This window comes from Octopus bimaculoides, chromosome 9 (assembly GCF_046866305.1).
Source record: "Octopus bimaculoides isolate indiv1 chromosome 9, ASM4686630v1, whole genome shotgun sequence".
Taxonomy (NCBI): Eukaryota; Metazoa; Mollusca; class Cephalopoda; order Octopoda; family Octopodidae; genus Octopus; species Octopus bimaculoides.
The window spans coordinates 70,626,378-70,651,723 of record NC_142936.1 but is presented as its reverse complement, the minus strand read 5'-3'; the positions used below and the strand labels follow the sequence as shown (position 1 = coordinate 70,651,723).

The window sequence follows — 25,346 nt, the reverse complement described above, 5'->3', positions numbered from 1 at the left end:
AAAGTGTCTTCAGATATTTTTGTTAATCACTTTGTAGTCAAAATCATTATACATAGGCCAAGACACAGCGTAAATTATAGGGACTCTCTAAGTCAAAGTCAGCCATGCTTCTACCCTGGTCAAGATTATTATGAGGAAGACTGGCTGTTGCCCACACATACAAGACTCTCCTCTCCATGCCTCTGATGTTTGTCCAAAGGAAAGGCTACTAACATGATACATCTTGGCATCAGTGTTGTCACAGGTGTTGCTGTGAGATATCACAAAAACTTGGAATAGATACCACAAGGCATATTTTCCCAACTCTCTTACAGTCCTGCCAGTCAACCATCCAAGATTGGTAGCTTTTTATTTTTTTGTAGACCCTGAAAGGATGAAAGGCAAACTTGACATCAATGAGGGTTTGAACTCAGAATGCAATGAGGTAGAAGAAATATGGCAAGATAGTCCATCCAACACTCTTATAACTCAGCTGGTTTATTGCTGACTTATACAAATATATCACTGAAGCAGCAAGCAGCTATTTAATACTTGGTGACTATTGGAAAAGTAAAAATAAAAGAGTTAAAATTATGGATCTTTATTTTTCTTTGTAGTCAATTAAAAGCAAAGCATAAAATTATAGATATTAAATATTTCCATTATATTTACATATTTCTGTACATAATAAAGTGTCTATTTGCATTATAATTGATTTCTCTGCAGGAGGCATTGCTCAATGTCTTTGATGTAATTTTAACATAGAAAATATACAGTGTAGCCAAGTAAAATTAGTTCTTATTAATATTTCACTGGAATTATTGACTATAAATTAGTTCATGTAGACAGAAAGAAATTTCTGAACTGAAGTTGAAAGTTTTGAGGACAGAAGAATTGGGCCAAAATGAGGAAGTGGATATGGAAATCATGTTCATTATGTTGTTACAGGAATAGAAGCAGTTTGAACTAATTACATGCTAATTTTTGTTTGGGATAGGTATAATCTATTAAATGAATCGCTTATTTTATCTATCCTAGTGGGCAGTGTTGATAAAAAGTGAGATTGGTCCCTGTGGGACTTGAACTCATAACATAAAAGAATGAAACTAGATAAATGCATTTAGTCTGGAAAATTAAAGTAAGTTCAATGAAAAAGCACTTAAGACTACCGATATTGTTTCCAAGACAAAACTCAAATAATAAGGGTATGTAATGCATGAAGGAATTCTGTTGGATAATAATTGTTTCTAGTATAGGTACAAGGCCTGAAAAATTGAGGAAATGGGTTAGTTGATACTATGAAACCCAGTATTTGACTAGTATTTTATTTCATCAATGCCAGAGGGATGAAAGGCAAAGTTTGCTTTGAGATATTTAACTTTGGAATGTGAAGAGCTGAAAGAAATACTGCAAAGCATTTTGTCTGGCACTCTGACAATTCTGCCAATCCATTGTCCATTATTGGATAATAATGATATTTAGAAAAGTCAATGAAAACTCTAGATGAAATGATTAGGTTGTAAGTATTAGTGGCCAACATTTAAAACTATCAAGATCAAAATATGATTGAAATCATTTTTGTGGATTTACCTACCTTAGACCAAAATGAGGAAATGAATATGGAAACCATGATTATTATTATATTGTTCTAAAATGGCAGTGGTTTTGCAGCATCAGTGTTTAGTTTATATCATTTCATGTTCTGAGTTTAAACTTCACCGAGCTCAACTCTGCTTTTCATCTTTCAGTGTTCAATGAAATAAGAATTTGTCAAGTATTGTGCTTGAATAAATTAGACTCAAGCCCTCAAATTTATGGTTGTGAGTGTATGTTAAAAAAACACTCTGCATTATTCAAAACTTGGTTATTTAAACTGTAGTATTTTCTTCAATCTTTCCAATATTAACCTGCCTGAGGCTACTCCTGATTGTGATACAAACTTTCATGTTTTAGAATGATCTAATATAATATCTTCCATTAAAATCTTACATTACTTTTTGTCCCAAATGCAATATTGATAATGATTTCAAATTTTTCCACAAGGGCAGCAATTTTTTGGGAGGGAATGAGTCGATTACATCGATCCCAACATTCAACTGGTACTTATTTTATTGACCCCGAAAGGCAAAGTTGCCCTTGGTGGAATTTGAACTCAGAATGTACAGATGGATGAAATGTTGCTAAGCATTTTGCCCGGCATGCTAACGATTCTGCCAACTTGTTACCTTAAAATGCAATATCAGTAATGACAGTTATTTAACTAAATTCTTCATTATTTTCAAAACTCAATTGAAACAGTTACATCAGATTAAGAATGATTGCTATTTGACTAAATTATTCATCATTTTCAAAATTGACACCTAATTACTCCAGATCAATAATGAATTATTTTTCTAAATTCTTCATTATTTTCAAAATTGAAACAAAATTACTCCAGATTAATAATGACAGTTATTTTACTAAACTCTTCTTTAATTTCAAAATTGAAACAAAGGCAGTGTATTTCAACAGAAATATGGGGATGAGCCCAATACGAGCATTCTATGTCTTCTCTTTAGATTTGATATACTTAATATTATATTAACTTAAACCACAGCATTTTAAACTTGGAGTAGAAGTTAACAAAACGCCAAAACTGTTGAGAAACTTGATCTTCATTTCCTATCACTGAAGTGGGTCAATAATTATTAGCCAGTTTATGTAGATGTTGTTGTTGTTGGTAACTCCAGGTTAGCCCTGATCAAATAGATCTATCATCAAGGGCACTGTAGCTTTGACTATTCAATCTTTTTTATTCAAGCTCAGTGTATCAAGGACTACATTATTTGATGTGTCCTTACAAAAAAGAAAACTGTAGTGTGATCTGAGGGAGATTTGTTGGTACTACTTAAATACAGAGGTCCTGATGCATCTATGTAACTCTAACCAACACTAAAACTAACCCTAACAAGTGTGCATGTAGATGCATCGGGACCTCTGTATTTAAGTAGTGCCAATTTGTCTACTATTTCTTGTAGGTCAAGTGACTACCTCAAAACTTTCTTGTTAGCTTGAGCCAGTGTAAGTTCTTACCAAATATTGTTTGTATAAATGAAATATTGTTTTAAGAAATTAGTTTTAACTAAAATGGGTTGGTATTTTATCATTGTGAAAAAATATTAGAGATATTTCATCATAAAAGATTCTTACAAGCCTTTTTCTAAATACCTGAATAACCATTTTAATAAATAACTGTGATATCATTAATTTGGGAATTTTTTTAAATTAGTAAATAAACAATGCAACTAAATATATACTTCTTATTTGCAGAAAAGGATCCGTCATTTGAAAAGTGTCTCCCTGCGAAATCTAGTGTACAAAGACGAACTAGGGACAGACAATAACAGATTGTCAACATTTTTTACACTACATACCGATGCAAAATCACCAGGTAATATCACTTTTCGCTTCGTAGCTCTGTCTGCATGTATTTGTGTGTGTCTGTGTATTATTGTTGTTTTAACATCCACTTTTTCACATTGGTATGGATCAGATGAAGTTTATTGAGGTATCTTTTTTTTACAACTGGTTGGATTATCTATTGGCTAACTTTTGCTTGTTCTCCAGCTCCTATTTCTTCTAGTACAATGAACAAAGAACATCTCAATGGCTGAATAGGTTTTTGTGGCAGATTGCAAACAAACAATGACAATGCTTTTATAAATAAATGTGCTTTTGTTTTTAAGCAGTGCAGAAAAATGTCATCACAGTAGGAAGAGGTAAATGTATTAATGTTCACAATAAATAAATATATAGAGAATTGAGGAATAATTCATGAGCATTTTATTCAAACTTATTTTAAACAAAAAAGCTACAACAAATTAATAATATACTCTCCATTGTTGTTTATGACTTCCTCCCATCATTCAATAAGTTTTTCGATGCCTCAGCAATAGGAATCTCCTGGTCTTGACTCAAAGAATTTGTCCAACCAAGCCTTCAATTCCACATCATTATTGAACGACACACCACACAGTGTCTGAAAGCAGTCAAAAGAGATGAAAATCTGATGGTGCCAAGTCTGGAGAGTATGGAGGATGAGGCAGCACTTCCCATTCGAGTTCTTGAGTCAAGGCTTTGGTCATATTGGTGATGTGAGGATGGACATTGTTGTGTTGCAGAAGAGTGCCATTTTGTCTGTTCGGTCTTTTTTCTTGAATTGCTTCGTTGAGTCAGTGCAGTTGTTGAACATAGAATTCTGCATTGAGTGTTTGGTTGTGCTCAAGCAGTTCGTAATGAATTATGCCTTCCCAGTCCCACCATACACACACATGGTCTTTCGAGGATGACGGTCTTGTTTTGCTTGCAGAGTTTCTTGTTCGTCAGGACTGAGCCATTCTTTTCGCTGCTTCATGTTGATGTAAAGGTACCATTTTTCATCACCAGTAACAATGCAGTAATGAAAACGCTGTTTGTAACTATGTGTTGAGCAATGTCAAGCAAGCAAACTGGCAGCGATTATGGAGCATTGAATTTTGTTTGTTTTCACTCGAAGTGTGTGGCACTCAAGTGCCAAGTTTCTGAACCTCACCCATTGAGTGAAGGTGGTTCACCACAATTTTTTTTATCACAGTCCATCTGCTCTGCCAATTCTCTGGTCGTTTGACGTGGATTTTCATGAAGTTGATTCAATTGCTCTTCATCGAACTCAATTGGTTGACCAGTGTGTGATCCATCCTTGAGGTCAAAATTCCTATTTGTGAAGCCTGAAAACCAATGGCAATCAGTACTTTGAGGCATTGCTCCTTCTCCATACACAGCTCAAATCTCACGAACAGCTTCAGTTATCTTTACACCTTGATTAAATGCAAAAAGCAAATGGTGTCGAAAATGCCTAGTTTTGTCCACTTGACATTCCATTTTAATGATCTGAAAATACACAAAAATCAATGAAATTAAAAAATCAAAACACACTATCTTGTAGAGCAAAATATTCTCTTTTAAATAACACAGAACATTTTGCCAATGTGTTTTATTTCTGCGTGCATTTTTAAAAACGCTCATGAATTATTCCTCAACCCAATATAGTACATGCACATACATATATATAGGAGTTTCCTGCTGTTTCCATCTACTAGTTCCACTTTCAAGGTGTTGGTCAACTCTAGTCAACACATCCCCTATATATTGTAGTACTGATGTTACTCTCTTACTACTCAGTTTTGTGTGTGCTGTTGCTTGCACAGCAACAAATGTGGAGCTTTTGAGTAGTATGCACTAAAATATTTGTACTTTTGTTTTTGTACTGAGTACATGTTTTCTCATTTGTAATCTCATACCTACACCCACAAGTATTTAGATTTATTCTAATTCTGAAATCTTAAAATTCCTTTAAAAAATTTTGTGATATTAATACAGAATTTTAAGCATTGCTTTTTTGCCCATGAAGTAAGAACACACTGATTTACTTGAACATTTCATCTAACGAGTGTGTGCTTTCTTTAATTACTATACTATTACTTAGGGAATGTATTGGCTGCTAGGTTTCAGCTTAATTAGCATTACAGAAGAAATTTTTTCTGAGATATTATTTTCATCTTTGGTTGTAAATTATATTTGATTCACATTTTTATTATTTTCACTAAAACTTTTCATATATAGGTGTTGTTTAGCCTCAGGTCTCCCTTGATGAAGGTGACTTATGATCAAAGGTGTTCTAGCTGTAACCTTCCTTATCAAGGACTTCATTATACAATGTATCCTTCTTCATTTAACCATTTTGATACCAACTCACCTGAGACCACTCCTGGCTTAATGAAGCAAATTTTACGTTTTAAAGTGATCCAAATTAAAACCTTCTTCCACCAAAATTTGACATCAGGTGAAGGTTGTAAACAAGCATCACCTTCATAAGAAGCCTGTCATACATATGTATGTATGTGTGTGTACCTTATGTATATACGTATGTGTGTGTGTTCCCCTACCACTTGACAACTGGTTAGTATGCTTATGTCTCTATAACTTAGTGGTTTGGCAAAAGAGACTGGTAGAATAAGTACCAGACTTCAAAAATCATTATCAGGGTTGAATTGTTGGACTAAAACCCTTCAAGTTGTGTCCCAGCATGGCCAAAATCAAATAAATGAAATGATTAAAAGATCAAAGAACTTAATTTTACAATTTTCTTTGGTTTACTTCCAAATAACATTTCTAATGTCAGTATGATATACAGAGTAATTTAAATTACTAAGGTTATCCATGATCAAAAACAATTTGAGAATCTAGTCCATGGTAAATTTTTATCTTTTAGTTTTACCCTTTCTGTAAAGTGCTGGTTTTATGTTTGTAACTCCTAGCAGTGCTTTATTAAAGTCTGAATACTGTTATTTGTTGCAATTTGTATGTCGTCCCATTCCATCATGTTTCTTTTTTCTTTCTTTGTTTTGCCATCATATTGTTTTGATATCTCTCAATAGTGTTATATTTATCCCATCTCCCATTCTTTAAAGTAGCTTTTATCATTTATAACTTCCCATTTATGACTCTGGAGATTGACTCAATATAAATAACAGATCACTCTTTTTATCTCCAGTGACTGATATGAAATAATGTCCTTTGTTCTTGAGATGTAACAAAATAGTTTTACACAATTATTGAATCAACCAAATACATATGTATGTAGTCTATTAATAAGTATTGGGTAATCCTTCAGATTAACGGTAAAACATTATATATTACAACAGTGAATGATGATGAAATTGAAATGGCTTTTGTTATCAGGAAGAATCTAAGGAAATTGATAATTAAACACTGTTCGAGACTTCTTAGATTTTAGCAGAAATATCAAAATAGTAACAATGTATTCAGAAAGTGAAATACCTTCAGAGTCTTATTGTAGTGAAATACATTGTTATTAGAAGCAATTTCTTAAACTTTTATGCAATTTAACAAACACCTTCACATTTTTTTTTATCATTATTGATATCTTTAGGGTGGTTATTGGCAGAATCATTACAGTGTCTGAAAGAAATACTGTGCAGTTTTTGTGATGACCCACTACGCTCAGTTCAAATCACACATTAGGTGAACTTTGCCTTTCATCCCTCTGGTGTCAATAAGAAAAAAGTACCGGTCTAGTATAGGGTTGAAGATACTGACTAATCACTTCCCCTAACAATTGATGGTCTTGTACCTAAATCAGAAGCTATTATTATTGATATCTTTCTTGTGACATACAGTGTAAAGCAAAAAGAATCCTCTTGCAAACCAATAACTATGATGTGCTTTCAATTCCCAATTGAGCCCATTTCAGTGTTCTAATGTTCTTGGGAAAGCTATGAATGATCACTGCTCCATGTTTCCAATATTGTTTGGCCTTTATACCATGTGAAAAGAAATAATATTGATATACTTAGCACATTGATATATTCTATATTATCCTATACAGATAAATGTAGAGCTGATTAAATCATTGTTAGTTACTTGCACTTTATCAACCACAATGAGCAGAAACAAATTTGATTCCAGTAGGATTTCCACCATTAACGGTGGTGATGGTGGTAGTGAATGTAGCATAGGCTTATGGCCAAATATTTTGGTGGAAGAATGCAGTTGATTAAAATTGATTCCCTGATTACTTCACTTGCACTTACTTTATCGAATCTGTAAAGATAAATAAAATCTATTGAACACACGCACACTTGCATGCACACAAACTTCTTTCAGTTTCCTTCCAACAAATCCCCACTCACAGGGCTTTGGTCTCCCTGGGGTTATAGCAGAAGACTCTTAACCAAGATGCCACGCGGGGGGACTGAACCTGAAACCATGTAGCTGAGAAGCAAACTTCTTAGCCACTCAGACACACACACGCATGCACCCACGCACACACACACACACACACACACACAGCTTCTACTCAGTGTCTGTCTACCAAATTCCACTCATAAGGCATTCATTAACCTGAGACAGTGGCAGCTTATTTGCCTAAAGTGCAATGATGAGGGATCAAACTGAAACTCATGTTGTGAAGCAGCCCATCACACAGAATAATTAAGAATAATTTCATAAATTCACCTTTTTTTCTCTTAGATAAACTGGAGGTAAAAAAAAAAGATAATTTTGAAAAAAAATCAAAATTATTAAAATGTCAGATACACCTATGAGCTAACTTTCTTATCTGCTATCAAACACATCATTTTATTATCCTGTTTTAGTCAGTTTAAAGTATATATTATATATGTGAGAAATGTTATGTATTGTTTGCTTTTGATAACTAACTTTTTCTTTTTCTTTTTTTTTTTTTTTTTACAGCCTTTTATACCAGTGAAAAAATTTCTGGGTCTTTGGTAAGTATTATCATTACTCTAGGTTCAGATCCTGCCGAGATCAACTTTCCCCTTTCATCCTTTCTACAATAATCTATATATGCCTATTCCTAAAACAGTGCTTCACAAAGTGGGTAATATAGCCCCTGAGGGAAGGACAGGAGCTGGTAAATTTTATGTGGGTATTGGGGGTAAAGGGTGTAGTAAGAGGCACTAGATACATCTACAAGTTTTTTTTTAAATCTTTACTTGTTTAAATATTTTACATAAAAAAAAAAAAAAACGTAATGTAATATGCTAAACTGCTTTTAGCCACAATCACAACAACAAAAATAGACTTTGAACTGTGGATGATAAGTAAATAAGCAAACTTAATATATACTACCTATGCATGTAATTTATAAACAATAGTATTACTTAAATAAACAGTGTCAAAATTTGTGGATATATTTGTATATGCAATGAAAATGGCCACTGTACCTGTCATGTTAGGTAACGCCTTAATTTATATGAGCATGTGTGTGTGTGTGTGTGCGCGCGCACATGGGGTGTAATTGTATGAGTGAAGTTGTATTTTCCCTCATCTTGATGATGTGTATTCTCCAATTGTAAACAAAAACATCACTATTCATACAGGAGGTGTCATTTGCTTGCAGTACACTGCAAAAGTATGTCCAGGCTTCTTACCATGTTATGCCATCTTAGCAAACAAGCTGCATGCTGTTTGTACAAACAGTATCATCTGTTTTTAGTTTTCCATTGATCCATGCTAGCATGGAAAAGTAATAATGATTGATGTATGTGTGCATGTGTGCGTGCACGTGTGTATATACATACATACATACATATCCACACATGCACATGCACACTCATAATGGTATTCCTCAGTTTCCATTTACTAAATTCCTTCAAATGGCATTGGCTGGCTTGAGGACCGGTGCCATGCAAAGGCACTTAGCTGTGACCGTATCTAAACCCATTTGGTTTCAAAGTAAACATCTTAACCACACAGCTTTACCTACTGTTAAAAACTTCATAAAACTTCTACTCATGGAGAGTATGATTCAAAATTCATGTTTGTGTTTGCTCCCTACCAATGCTTGACAACCAGTATTTTTGCTATTAAATAATATTGGCAAAATGTGAAAAACTTCATTAATTATATTAGTCTTGTTGGTTAGTATAAATGAGCTGTAGTGGGATGTTGGTCAAATTTACCCACTTGCTTAAAAGCTTTCATTGCCTTCCAGCATGTTGTTTTGGGCTCAGTCCCATTGTGCAGCACCTTGGGCCAGTGTTTTCTACTGTAGCTCTGAGCTGACCCAAGCATCTGAGTGGATTTGGTTGACAGAAACTGAAAAAAAGCCTGTCATGTTTGTGTGTGTGTGTGTTTGTATCTCCTTTTCTTGACATTGCATGATGGTTGTAAATGAATATCATTTGTTTCCAATCTTATGAGAAAAACAGGCTTGGTGAAGGGGTAATATTACTTTGCTTGAAAACAGGCGAATTTTGGCAACACGAAGGGTATCTGGCTGGAGAAAATCTACCTCAGTGAATTCCATCTGATCCATGCAAACCTGGAAAAGTGAATGTTATGATGATGATTTTATAGAAATGTTACTGGGAGGCTAAAAAGTGTTCTTTTTAATTTATACTTTAAAAAAATGACAAATTTTCATCTCCCCAAAATAATTTATAGTTGTGAGAAGAAAAAAAATTAATCTGCAGTTATTACATAGAAAAGTATTTTGAAGGAAAGGATAACATATATTCAGTTTATTATTGAATTTTATCATAAAAACTTGCTTAAAAATATATAATTATTAAGTAGCCATGCAACTCTTAGGTTGGTGAAGAGGAAGCAGTGAACAAACTTAAGAGAAATGAAAACAGGTTGCCCTATTCATTCATGAAGCATCAGGCTGATGGACATACAGATGAATTTAAATTGATAAGGATATTTCCTTTAAACCAGGTCAACAACTTTAATTGTTGTGAGAGTGGTGATTTACAGATACAGAGATCAGATGTATGTTTTGTATCAAAATAACAGGATGCCATCCAAAAATATGTGGCAAGCACACATGACAAATACAAGCTTCTGTTTTGTATTTTTTTTCTTTTCTTCCTTTTCATCTACAGATTAAAGGTTGTTGTTATACTATTGGCTCATAAGTGTAACATAATGATTAATAATAGCTTGTTTATTATATACTTTGCTTTGGAAGCAAATGATTTTTACATTTTAGTATGGTCACTGTATTTTCAACTAGGTAAATTTTGGGGGAGGGGGGGCAGTCGATTAGATTGACCCCAGTACACGACTGGTACTTAATTTATCAACCCCGAAAGGACGAAAGGTAAAGTTGACCTTGGCGGAATTTGAACTCGGAACGTAAAGACAGACGAAATACAGCTAAGCATTTTGGTCGGCTTGCTAACGTTTCTGCCAGCTCACCGCCTTGAGATTGTACCATTTATTTTTAACTCCACTGTGTACTTTACATCTATTTACAGCTAACTATTCTATATTGTTGTTTGTTTTGTTTATTGGAGGTGAGGGGGAGTGATCCATTATCTGTAGCTGCATACTGCTGTCATTGGTACTGGCCATAAGCAATTATATTTTTATTGCTTGTGAATTTAACTCAAAGTTATGTATAAAACATAATTGTACAGAAAGCACTGTGAAATTAAATAGGGTTCAGTAATATCTTCACCCACTAAACATAGACACATTCAGTGCCATTTAAATGTTTCTCACTTGTGGAGGCATACTTTAGTAAAGATGGAACCAGCATCTGTTGTGCAGCAAAATTATTCTACCACATAGCCAGAAATAACAATGAATATTTTCATATTTTTATCATTCATGTGATATTTTCTACTGTTTTTATCTAGTAGAATAACTTTTTGTCTTTTAGAAATGGTATTATTTATTATTAAATCCACTCCGTGCTTTGTATCATTTTAACATCTGCTTTTTCATGCTTGCATGGCTCAGACAAGAGCATGTTGAGGCAGAATTTTTCTTTAGCTAGATGCCCTTCCTGATGCTATCTCCTACCTGTTTCCAAGCAAGGCAATAATTTCCAATTCTGTTAAACAACCAACAGCCTGGGTTTGGTTATGTGGGGTTCTGGAAACAAATGTCACTGTTTGGCTGAGCTATTTGTTTACAAAGATTGCAACATGTCAAGGCATTTTAAAAAAGCCCAAACATGCTCTTGCAATTGACTGCAAACAAACAAACCATCTGATATGCCAAGTTTTACAATGTGATCACACATGTAAGCAACAGAAAATATGAATTCACTCTCAAAAACACACAGTCACTTATACATGTACACAATGAGCTCTTTTGAATTTCCATCTACCAAAATCATTCACATGGCTTTGGTTGACCTGTAGCTATTGTAGAAGACCACTTATCTGAAGTTCCTTGTAGCGGGACTGAACACAAAGCCATTTGGTTGGGAAACAATAAATAATCACTTCTCTTTTCTATTTGAAAAATACAAAAATGTAAATTATTCTACAAAATGAAAATGGGAACAAAAATGTTGTGTGAGTGATTCAAAAAGATATTATGTTAATGAAAGAAAAAACTAGACTGCATTTTGATTCAGATATTAAAAGTACAAAGATATTCATTATCATTTCAGTCTATAAATAGTCTTTGGCTGATAGTCAGAGAAGGGACTTAACTACATTGTAGAATGGTTCTACTGCACAACTTGGTTTCATCTCTAAAAAGCAAAAACCTTGCTAATTTGAATCTACTTCCTCTGATGGAAATCAAATATGTTATTAAGTAGTCTTTTCCAGTTAATTAGTTTGTTACTGCACTATTTTTCCTTTTTTTATATTTGAATTGTTTTTGTGGTATAACTATACATGTATGACCTCCTACTGACTTTCTTCATAACTTTCTGAAGACTACATATGTTTTAATAACATTATCTACAAATATATTTCTGGTGGTGTAGATTACGATTATGTCAGAATTTGATTTAAAGAAAACTTGGGGGAGGTTGGATAATTCACACCCCTCAACTTTGTTTCCTCATACATTTTGTTAAAGTGTATAAATTATCCGACCCTCACTCCAATTTTTTTCACCCGGCATCAAATTTTGACGCATTCATAATCTACATCATCTGAAATGTACTTGTAGAAAATTTTATCAAGAAATAGCCATTTTTCAGAAAATTATGAAGAATCAAAGTTGGTGTTTTGATGGCAAAGGAGATACACACATCTGTACAGGGTGCATAAGATATTTGAGGATAGACCTTTTTTGGGTCATTGCTGCATATTTTGCTCACTCTGTATAGTCTTTGTTTCAGAAAATAATAATGGCAGACCCTCAGCTTACTTAAGAAATGAAGAGGTATGCTGTTATTGTGGCTATAAAGGCTGAGCATAGCAATTAAGAAATAACTCTATTTTTAAAAGTTGCTAGATCTTTCGTCTACAAAGTTTGTAAGGAGCTAGAGACTGAAGATAGAAACGTATCACCAGTATCAAAGCATAAAAAGCATTCCCAACACTCTAAAATCATCAGAACACCTGAATTTATCCAGCAAGTTCAACAGACCATTGGTTACAATCCCAGAAAGTCCATGAGGTCAATTGCAAAAGATCTCCATGTGTCAGAAGGAACAGTTAGAAATGTTGTTCACGAAGACATCAGATATAAGTTTTATATGATGAGGAAAAATCAATTTGTAAGAAAAAGCAAAAGAAAATCACTACATCAGATCTAAAAGGCTTTTAAACAATCTGAAAAATCCAGCAGAATATTTGGTTTGGTTTGCCACTAATGAGAAAAACTTCGACCAAGATCAAAAAGTTAACTGAAGAAATGACAGATGGTTATGTGCAGACCCTTCTGAAGTTTTAAGTGTCATACATGTAAAATTTCCTGCAACTGTCATGGTTTTAGGGGTTGTCAGCAATGAACAACGTGATACCTCCTTACTCCTTTCCACAAGGCCTTAAAGTTAACTCTGACACCTACATTGAGGTCCTGGAAATAATTGTTAAATCCTGGATAAACTGTGTATGCAATGGAAGGCCATATGTGTTTCAGTAAGACTCTGCACTACCACACATGGCTTTAATAACACAGCAATGGAGGGCTGAAAATTTTCATGATCACATAATTCCCCCAGATCTCAATCCATTAGACTATTACATGTGGAGCGTTGTTGGGAGAGAGGTTAATGAACACGCCCATAACACCAAAAATTCTTTGAAAGCTGACATAGTCAGAGTAATGTTCAAAATGAACCAGGACCACTTGATTCGAGTATATAGATGATTTAGATCTTGTATAGAAGCAGTTGTTGAAGCTGAAGGTGGTTTTATTGAATAACATAAAAAAAGGTTTATCTTTATCCTCATAGCATTTCTTGATAAAGTGATTATCTGTTATTATATATCTGTTTTTTTATAAACATAAATCTGTCCTCATATATCTGACACACCCTGTAGTTATGCTGTTTTTGTTGTGACAAAATAATTTCCCACTAATTAAATAATTTAATGTACAGTTAAGTTTGTTTTTTATAAAGAAAAAATACTGTTTACTGTATATTTTCAATTTTCCAGAATCCAACATGGCAGGCCTTTGATCTCACAACTAAATCTGAAGAGGTTGAGACAAGTAAAAAGTGTATCCTTTTTCAAATTAGGTTTCTCATCAAACAGGATTTGACTCAAGTCATGCTGCTATTTGCTAATTCCAGTTAGTGTTGAATAATTGTCTTCAAATTTAAGTGCTATGATACCAGGAAGTTGAGTAAGATATATTCACTGTCTTAGTGAGAACCATGGCTAGATTTAGACATTCATTAAATAAGCTACAGCTTGAAACCTCTCAAAATATGGATTTTTTTATTATTTTTACAATTTGTTAGAGTTTCATTATTCATGATGATTTAACTTTTTTAGGAACAATTAACATTAACAAATTAATCCTAAATATTAAAAAAAAGGATTATTAGTTTTGCAGTTTAAAAGATTTTGTTATTTTATAGTTATGCATTTGAGAAGAGTAACCCTCTTATTTTGCATGGATCTGTTATCATCTTGGCTGCATTCTTACTCTAGTTGTTATACAACTCAGTTCTCTGTTAATTATTTCTTAATAGGGTCTCTACAGAACCTCTTAGCTTGAAACTTCACTATGCCTAAAGCTGGCCCTGTCTTAGAGCACAGTAATGAAATAGGAATTATGACACTTCAGCCAAGATGGTGATAGCTTATTCATTCAAGTTTGTGCTTAACCATTAGACCATGCAAGCAATCTAAGTAAGGTTTGGAATCGTCGTCATGTGGCCAGTAGCTCATTATTTTGTATTTATATTCCTGTAGGATAGATGCATTGCCTTCATTAACCCTTTATCATTCAGATTATTCTGTCAAATGTAATGCTCATTTATTCTGATTCTTTTAAAGACATCATGCATTGTCTCATAGCTTTGAGATTTTGATGGTGTGATTGTTTATTTTTAGAATGACATTGTCAACTAATATGTAAGAGGCTAGATCTAACCAAGTTGATCATAAAACAGATAGAATATTTGGGCCGGATATAGCTGGTTTAAATGCTAAAGGGTCAAACATGTCATTAGGACTGAAATAAAATGTATCTCTTTGCTGAAATGATTGTGTTGGTTGTAATATTAGAAATGTTGAGGGGAAAAAATGTTGTCCAAGAAAACTAGTGTTGTCTGCATCAGCCAAAACAAAAAGTTAATAAAATGCATAAAATTTGATGAGAGTATGTACTGCAAGGAAGAGCAAGCTCTGATATTTTAGGCACAGTCCATTTCTGGAAACCCACACACGATTTGACTTAAAAGGCTACTCCATGTGGTGCTGTTTAAGCAAGGCTTTAGCCAATAATGGCCAAAGACTATTGTAAGTTTTATATATGTCTATATATTATGAATGTGTGTGTGCTGCATCATTTTATTGCAAATTCCTATGGGATTTATAGATAACTCACTATCTTTCTTTTCTTTCTAACCTCACAGTAAAATGTTTAATTTCTATTCTACCTGGTTTTGAAATCTTGCTTTAAAGTTTTCTTTAACTCTCACTAGCATTGCTAGTTAGGGTTTGGGTTGGTCATGATGTCTTCAAACTTTTCTTAGAATGGGAAGTGTTTTTATCCTGTCTTCACCTACAGGATACAAAAGTAAGTTGATTTCATCTTTGTTTTTAAGTTTTTTAATATTTTTCTCAAAAGATTTTCATTTCCATATATGTAAATTGTGCTAAGATAATTTGGTTATATTATCAGTAATGATATTAGGGAAGCAGACTGGCAAAGTTCATTGAGGATTGAACAAAATACTTTGCAGTATTCAATTACAGCTCACCCAATTCATTATGCTCTGAGTTCAAATCCTGCCAAAGTCAGCTTTACCTTCTTTTTTTCCTTCTGGAGTGGATAAAATAAAGTACCAGTTAAGTTTTGGGGTCAATTTAATTTACTTACCCAACTACCCACTACTAAAATTTGTAACCTTGTACTTAGGTTAGAAATAGTTATTGATAATGATACAGGTCAACAGTCCCCAATCTTTTTTTTGCTCCATAGACTGGTTTCATGCAAGACATTTTTTTCCTCAGACTAGAGAAGCATACACATAACAAAACACAGCAAAATAGATAATATATATTTAATTACTCTATATCTATATCTATATATATATATATATATGTAATGTAAAAATATCCTGCAGACTGTGATAGTCAATAAAATAAAAATAAAATTTTAGAATTTATTCTTTATGTGGCCTGGTGTCAAATGATCCATAACCCAGTGGTTGGGAACCTCTGATATAGGTGTTCAAATTCTTCTGTGGCCAGCTTAACCTTTAATATTTTGGGATGAAAGTGTGTAGCTAAGTGGTATTTTACTGATACTTTATTTTATCAGTCCCCAGAAAGATGAAAGTAAAGTTAACCTTGACTTCATTTGAACTCAGAATACATATACTTACTGGCAAAGCATTTTTTATCCAATGCACTCATGACTCTGTAAATTCACTCATGATAAAAATTGAAAAGTATTAAGGCTGATATTTGTATGTTTTTTAAATAGAAAACTATTATATTGACGTATGAACCTATTAATTTTAATAAGGAATGTTTTGTTTTTTAACTAACCAGTGTAAGGTTTCCAGTTAATAAATAGTATTTGTGAAATTGTTTCTAATGTCAAATTTGTTTTTTCTGTTTGTCTTTTGTAGACTATGAAAGATGGAATCCGGTTCCCTCCAAACAGCCTTGTGTTTGGCATGTTTCACCATTTCTTTGTTGCACCAACAGAAGAAGAATTAGAAGTGAGTTTATAGTTTAATTACTAAATGTGCATAGGAGGCCTTCACTCTTTATTGATACATATTTTCCTTTATCTCCCTCATATTAAAATAGACTTACATAAAAGGTAATATTTATCCCCACTTAAAAGTGGATGTTGTGTTAGAAGAGAGAACACTGTGATAGTTACCATGAGAGAATCTCTCATATGGTCTTTTATGCATATAACCACTCTTGTTTATATTATTAGTGAAGTGGCAATGGCAGTTGATTTATCTCCTGCTAGCAGTATAAACATGAGTGTTTATATGCACCAAAAGACCATAGGAAAGGTTCTCTCATGGTAACTATCGCAGTATTCTTTGTTCTTACACTACATCCCCTTTTAAAAGGGGATACATATTACCTTTTGGTATTAAAGCTGTTTCTGTCACTATTCATTATTTAGGCCTACAAAACTTGTGTTCATGAACTAATGTGGGAAAGTCTAATTAATAGATGTAAGCATGGCTGTGCAGTTCAGAAGTTCACCATATGGTTCCAGGTTTAGTCCCACTACATGTCATCTTGGGCAAGTGCCCCAGACCAACAAGAGCTTTTTGAATGGATTCATCAAACTAATACACCTGCTTGTTGTTCCTTCACCTGTCTTTGTCTTTTGTTTTCTGTACCTTTGAACCACACACACACACACACACACACATACATATATACAACAGGGTTCTTTCAAGGTTTTTTTTCTTTTCTCTCCATCAAGAAACCTATTCTGCTCCAACATGTTCTCTCATACTTTAACCACTCATCTCTTAGCATAATGCCACCTCTCCATGGGTTCATAGTTTTGCAAGTTGCATAGCAACTTTACTAGTGCTGGTGCCATACAAAAATCACCCAGTATACACTAATCCAATTTATGCTTGTCACATACAAAGTCTATTGCAGTTCTATCTGATTTGATATTTCTAAATATTTGGTGTTCTTTCCACTCTATTTTTTTTTTTCATATGTTCTTCAATTTCTACCACTTCACCATTCAGTTTGACATTTGATCTTCTCATCTACTTTGAGTTTTTCTAGTGACAATGCCTTCCTGCAGTCAACTATAGGTGGCTATAGATTAGTCTTTGTGCTATGGCAGACGAATGTAAGATCCTTATGCAAAGGATCAACTGATAAAAAAAAAACCACCATTACCATTGCAGGCACACCACTTTATACTAGAGTCATTGCTCTTATTAGAATTAAAACATAGATATAAAACCATAGAAAGTAGAAAAATCTTTTTTTTTTAAATTTTTCTTTAATCTTTGTATACAAATTTATATTTATTTCTCTCTGTATTTTGTATCCAAACTTCTAATTTTAACTAGACTGGTTTTAAGTTGCCTTCTTGCTTATATTTTCATTGTAAGTTGTATTCCTTATTTCTTATTCTCACATGAATCTTGCATATTCATTAATTACATGTTTAATTTCTTATTTCAGAAATGTACTAAATTCCCTAGAGATATTTCTCGTTCATTTTATCAAACAGAACATTCCAATCTCATATTTTCGTATGGACACAGTTCTCTAACGAGGTAAGCTTAAATTCATAAGCAAAACTGTTATCTCTAGGAAAATTATTGGAGTAAATTAATCCACCTGCAGACCAAATCAACACCCATTTTCCTTCACTTTTAACTTTGACATACAGCCTTGTGTGTTCATATTAGAAGCTGGTATTTATAGAAATTCAAAATAAGATAGTTCATTCAAAATTAGATATTTTATTGGCAGAATTGATAGAGCATCAGACCAAATACCTTCTAGTATTTAGTTCATCCCTTTACAGTCCAAATTCAATGAAATAAGTACTAGCCAAGTATTGGAGTTGGTATAATCAACTGATTCCTACCCAACTCAGCACTTGGCAGCTAGTTTTTCTAGCCCTTTTTTTTGGTGTCATGTTTTTGTTTTCCATTGCAGAAATGATTTTTAAAGAGAAATGTTTTAAATATGGTGACACTTGTATTTAAAAGCAATAAAAATGGAAAAGTGAGAGGCAAAATGAACAGAGAAATAGAGTATCTCACTTCAGTTAAACAGAATGCAAAAAACGTGACTTTCCCACCTCCATCTTACTTCATCAGCATGTGACATTTACTGTAACATAACAACTGTTGGCCCTGCTATATTACAAGTCACCAACAATCCCTGTGTGAGTTATGTTGAAGAGGGTGATGGTGACAGTAGTGACAAGGAGATCAGTAGTAGAACTTTAGCACCTACAACAGTAGCAACATCTCGTGACCTGGAGCTAGCTTGGAAACAAGGTCACTTACTTAAGCTAAGATCATGTTTCAATGTAGTAATGAGACCAGAATATCTTGTTTACAGTCATTCATGCTTGTCAGTGACTAAAAAGTGTACACAGGCCTAGTTCAAGTGGAGTGTTAATGTTGTTCCGGAACGGTCTGCATCTCAAAATATAGACAATCTTCCTGATTTTTGGTGGTAAGTCAAGAGTCCAAGATTTAACAGCAAATCAACAATTCAAGCTACTGACCAGTTATGTCTCTATGTGACTTCTTCAGGCATCTAGAGACATTCTTGTAATGTCCCACTCATAAATACTAGTGGGTTTTTAGAATGGCATCTTAGACACACACTGGGATTATATTGGACTATCTGATAGATGTGAGTGATGGCATTACAAGTCTACTCAACCAGTTCCAGCTATCTGGTGGGCACCCACTGGATTTTTTTAATATGCCATTGTAGACATAGATAAACGGTACTGTCACTTTCAGATCGAATCTAGATCAATATTCATTAGGTTAGTGGATAGGGATAACATAGGGCATCCATGATGTCAGATGGTCAGCTGCACAAATCACAAGTTTATCATCTGCACAGTTGACCTATATAATATTCTTAGACAGGAGCCAGATTGTTGGAAGCTGAATGTGTCATTCCCTGCCTGGAAAGCCTACAGTAACTGGATTAGCAATGTAGTTAAACTGGAGTTGATGAGTGATTGTAAACAACTGGTAGTGGCATTCTCTGAAGTGAGCCCTTAGAGTAAAACTATGTAAGTAATACTAGAAAGCAATAGATTACAGAGATGGGGCTAATTAGCAGAATATAAGTGGCAATTAGCAATGGCATCGTGAATGTGCCAACAGAAAAAATGATTCTCAATTACTTCTTTAAAATGAAATATGAAGATTGCATTGTCAGATCTCTTAGACATTGGAGCACAAAACCATTTGATTGTTCCACAAAAAAATATACCCTTCATGGTTTGTCAAAAACCACAAGGGGCAGGATTTATTCAAATCCAGGTAGGCAGTGGTTTTCCAACTTCACTTTTCTTAACTGTTTTGAGTGTTGTAATGACCTAAGGATAATAAACTTAAATGTCTATTTTGATGGCCTATTGTGACTCTTTGCATAAAGCTGGAGTGTCATGAAAAAAAAAAAAAGCAACAGCTGTGAGTTGTGAGAAGCAAATCACTTTTGTCAGCCAGTTTGTCCTATGGATACATGGCAAATTTTTGACTTCTCTCTTAACTTATATATGTTGCAACAGGTAACAGATTGGGGACATTCCCAGCTGTGTTAACTGGGAAGTGATGGTATTGAGGAAGAAAAGAAACTAGTGATATTGATAAATTCCGGCCCATAACTCTGCTGAATGCAGAGATTAAGATTTTGCCCAATGTATTATCAAAAATGTTAAAATGATGAACCAAATGGCTAACAGTATAAAGTTTCATATCTCTACTTTATTAGTTAAGTTGATTCCACTCCATTTGTATAAAATTGTGTTACTGTGTCAAGGGATGGGGAAAATTATTATTGAAGCTATTATCATCAGCATCATCATCATCATTATTATTATAATTATTAAGGCAGCAAGCTGACAGAATTACTAGCATGCCTGACAAAATGCTTAGCAGTATTTTGTCTGTCCTTACGTTCTGAGTTCAAATTTTGCTGAGGTCGACTGATAAATTAAGTACCAGTGAAACCCGGGTTGATGTAATCAACTAGTCCCCTCCCACCAAATTTCAGGTCTCGTGCTTTTAGTAGAAAAGATTATTATTATTATTATTATTGTTATTATTATTATTATGGCAGTGAGCTGACAGAATCATTAGCATGCCAGGGAAAAAAGTTTGGTGGCATTTCATCCATCTTCACGTTGTGAGTTCAAATTCTGCTTGGGTCAACTTTATCTTTCATCCTTCTGGAGTCAATAAAATAAGTACCAGTTGAGTACTGGGGTTGAAGCAATCGACTTACCCCTTCCCCAAAATTATTGGCCTTGTGCCAAAATTTGAAATCGTTATTATTGTTGTTGTTTGGTCTTTGTTACAGAATCAATACAATACTGCGTGCTATCAGACAAAATAAAGCATCTGCCAAAAGACTTCGACATGATATTCAACAACAACTTCAAGCATCAAAGGAGAGGAATAAAAAGGTACAGCTTATGAAAGAAACTTATATTTTTGCGAGTTTTGTCTGAATTCCCAATATACAAATTGCTAGTCCAATATCCTAATCACTGTCTTAAATCTTTTGATACCAACCTTCTTGAGACCACCCTTATTTTTATGATTGGTAGAACCTTTTTGTTTTAAAGTGGTCTACATTAAAACCATCCATCAAAATTTTATATAAATTCAAGTTCCAAACACTACTCTCTTTACTTTTTACTCTTTTACTTGTTTCAGTCATTTTTTGACTGCGGCCATGCTGGAGCACCGCCTTTAGTCGAGAAAATCGACCCCAGGACTTATTCTTTGTAAGCCTAATACTTATTCTATCGGTCTCTTTTTGCCGAACCGCTAAGTTACGGGGACGTAAACACACCAGCATCGGTTGTCAAGCGATGTTGTGGGGAGAAACACAGACATACAAACACACATACATATATATATGTATGGTTTTTTGGACATGTGGTGAGAATGAATGAGAATAGCTGCGTGAAACAGTGCCACTCCCTAACAGTTGAGGGAACCCGTGGAAGAGGTAGGCCCAGGAAGACCTGGGCTGAGGTGGTGAGGCAAGACCTTCGAACATTGGGCCTCACCGAGGCGATGACTACTGACCGAGACCTTTGGAAATGTGCTGTGCGTGAGAAGACCCGGCAAGCCAAGTGAGATCGTTGCCAAGGCCCCTGGACTGACTCTTGTGCGGGTGCACATAAGATGTACCATCCTGAGCGTGACCGTTGCCTGTGCCGCCTGACTGGCCTTGTAGGGTTTTCGAGCGAGATCGTTGCCAGTGCCCCTGGACTGGCTCTTGTGCGGGTGGCACATAAAAGACACCATTTCGAGCGTGGCCGTTTTCGTGCGGGTGACACGTAAAAGCACCCACTACACTCTCTGAGTGGTTGGCGTTAGGAAGGGCATCCAGCTGTAGAAACTCTGCCAAATTAGATTGGAGCTTGGTGTAGCCATCCGGTTGCACCAGTCCTCAGTCAAATCGTCCAACCCATGCTAGCATGGAAAGCGGACGTTAAACGATGATGATGATGATGATGATGAGATATATATATATATATATATATATATATATATATATATATACACATACATATATACGACGGACTTCTTTCAATTTCCGTCTACCAAATCCACTCACAAGGCTTTGGTCGGCCCGAGGCTATAGTAGAAGACACTTGCCCAAGGTGCCACGCAATGGGATTGAATGAGGAACCATGTGGTTGGTAAGCAAGCTACTTACCACACAGCCACTCCTGCGCCTAGTTTAATAATGACAAAATTATTTTCCTAAATTCTTCCTTATTTTCAAAATTAGTATATCTCAAGAGAAATATTGTAATTAATGGCTTAAAAAGTAAATCATCAGAGATAATGTTGATGAAACGGATTTTATTTCTTTTCCCTTTAACAGCTGTCTGCAAAAGAAGAGCTATTGCTGCGAGTGCATCAACTGCAAAGTGAGATGCAGTGGCAGTCAGCCAACTTACAGAGTCAAAAGGAAGAGAGGGATTCTTTGACAAATGACAATCATATTAGAAGTGAGTATTGATGCAATTTTATTACTACTGCCACCACAGCCACTATCAACACAATAGGTAGCAGTGGGAACCTCTTTTATGCTAAAAATACAGTTTTTAAAGTTGTACTGAAGAACATAACTTTATGTAATTTTTTTAAATATTTAATAAAATGTATTTTCCACTAGTATACAAATGACATTTTCTACCTAGTATACAAATGACATTTTATAATTTAGGAAAATAAAATGTATTGACCACTGGTAGGCTTTAGGATGAAAATGTATTTATCTTTATTGAATTTACAATTGGACTAAGAGACTAATATTATACTTGAAATGATTTATAAAAACTTGTGCAAAGGATATAGAAGAAAATCTATTGGCTATTCATTATCTGTAAATTTTGGGTTAATTACATTCTAATGAAGAGAACTTCAGGTCAGTTTATCACAGTTAATTGCATGAGGTATTTGTATATTTGTATGGTTAATAAATCAAAAGGCAGTGTCACTTTTGATGTATATTTGGGATTGAAATCTTGGAACATAAACTGAAAGTAAATTTTGCTATAAATTCAAATGTTTAGAAGCTAACAATTAGAAAGAAACAATTATCTGAAGAATATTTAATGAATCTATCCTGACAGATAAGTATGGTAGATTTAATAGCATTAAACATATGGATATTTGTCTCATCATCATCCTTTATCATTTAATATCTACTTTTCCATGCATCCATTGGTCAGATGGAACTTGGTGAAACAGATATTTTTACAGGTGGATGCCTTTGTTGTTTCCAACCCTCACCTGTTTCCAATTAGGATAATATTTCCCTTGGCCAGACATGTTTTTGCAGAAGACTAGAAACAGACAACATTGCTTGTATATTGATAATGCTCATTTACAGCCTTTATGTGATGCCAAGACAAGGGCATACACATACACACAACACACACACATGATCAGTTTCTTTCAGTTTATCAAATTTACTCACGAGGCTTTGGTCAACCCAGGGGTAGAGTAGAAAACACTTGCCTAAGGTGCTGTGCAGTGAGACTGAACCTGAACCTGAGACCATATGGTTGGGTAGTAAACTTCTCAACATGTTAATCTGGCACCTATTCTCTATAGCTTGAAGACTTGAGATATGCAGAACTAATGATTCTACATGCAAATAAATACTTATACTGATGTAACCCTACAGGCATAAACTTGCCGTCCAGTACCACATCTGTTTTATTGCAAGTTGTAGTATTGTTGTTCATTGTGCAGACCTAACATCAAAGGCCTTCCACCTCATCCAGTGTACTTCTGTAAATAGTAAGGTATGATTTGAGAGAGAGATTTGGCTGCTATTTCTAGCAGATGAGTGATCATGTAGAGTCTCCCTTATTGACTTGCGATCACTAAATAAACTACAAAGCTGTGAGGCAAGACCGTGATAGTAGCAATCAACTGAAATAGCAAATAAGAGATTCATTAATTAACAGTGAATGCATTTATTAATTAATTGGCAAATTAAGAAATTGGTAAACATAATTTTATTTACATTGCTTTTTCATACCAGTTTGATTTGACAGTACATTCTATATTGATGCATTTTGCAATGACTTTCAAAATGCTAACCACTTACTTTTAAGTGATCCCAAAATGGAGAACTACCTTATCGTTGTAGACATATTTTAATCTTATGGCTAATAACTGAGTTTTTTGCTATTCCTGACACTTTGTTTGCATATATCAATTGAAAAACACTGCTTTCATTTTAATTGATATTGAAAAGGATGATGAATTTAGTAAAATAACTCCTTGTTAAACTTGTGTCAAGAGTAGCAAGCTGGCAAGGCTGTTAGAACATTGGGAAGAATTCTTTGCAATATTAGTTCTAGATTGCTACATTCCGAGTTCAAATCCTGCTGAGGTCAACTTTGCTTTCATCCTTTCAGGGTTGATAAAATGAAAGTATCACTCAAGTGAAGAGGTTGATGTAATCAACTGATCCTCTGCACCAAAAGTTACTGACTTTTTGTCAAAATTTGAAACGAATTAAACACAAAATTTTGATGGAAAGTTTTAATTTAAATCACTTTAAAACATGAAGTTTGTATCATAGAATCAGGGTCAGCCTCAGGAATTGTAACTACATATGATCAATAGATTAACATAATTTTTTTAATTTTTATTAACTATGAGAATATCTTGGATATTTTGCTTACAGAGACATTTTTACAAGAACAATATGCAGCAATTAAAGTGGAGCAAACGGAGCTGGAAGAGAAGAGAAAAAATCATAATTCCCTTAGGTAAAAAATTACTATTATAATTTTACACCATCATCATTTTAATGTCCATTTTCCCATGTTCACATGAGTCAGATGGAATGCATTGTGGCAGATTTTCTATGGCTGGATGCCCTCCTTGTCACCATTCCTACTTGTTTCTAAGCAAGGAAATATTGTTCTCACAGAAGATTGGAAACAAAGGAGACCAATTGTATGATGGTGATGCTTGTATACAACTATCATGTGATATCAAGACTATGCAACTCTAACACATGCATGCACATATATATATGACGAACTTCTTTCAGTTTTTACCAAATCCATTCATAAGGTTGGCCCAGAGCTATAGCAGAAGACACTACTTGCCCAAGGTGCCATACAGTAGGACTGAACATGTGGTTAAGAAGAAAATATCTTAA

The 25,346-nt window shown here is 34.3% G+C and overlaps 1 protein-coding gene across 2 annotated transcripts in view; it reads left to right on the top strand.

Annotated features, from left to right (window-relative positions):
- LOC106868034 (UV radiation resistance-associated protein) overlaps window positions 1-25,346 on the top strand; it is a 63,157-nt gene that overhangs the window by 23,617 nt on the left and 14,194 nt on the right. For both annotated transcript variants that reach the window (XM_014913132.3, XM_014913131.3), the window contains exons 2-10: window positions 3,289-3,409; window positions 8,272-8,306; window positions 13,905-13,968; window positions 15,404-15,498; window positions 16,559-16,651; window positions 18,114-18,208; window positions 20,994-21,099; window positions 22,539-22,665; window positions 24,864-24,948. In XM_014913132.3, the coding sequence (XP_014768618.1) occupies window positions 3,289-3,409; window positions 8,272-8,306; window positions 13,905-13,968; window positions 15,404-15,498; window positions 16,559-16,651; window positions 18,114-18,208; window positions 20,994-21,099; window positions 22,539-22,665; window positions 24,864-24,948 (821 nt within the window). The remainder of the gene's footprint in view (window positions 1-3,288; window positions 3,410-8,271; window positions 8,307-13,904; window positions 13,969-15,403; window positions 15,499-16,558; window positions 16,652-18,113; window positions 18,209-20,993; window positions 21,100-22,538; window positions 22,666-24,863; window positions 24,949-25,346) is intronic.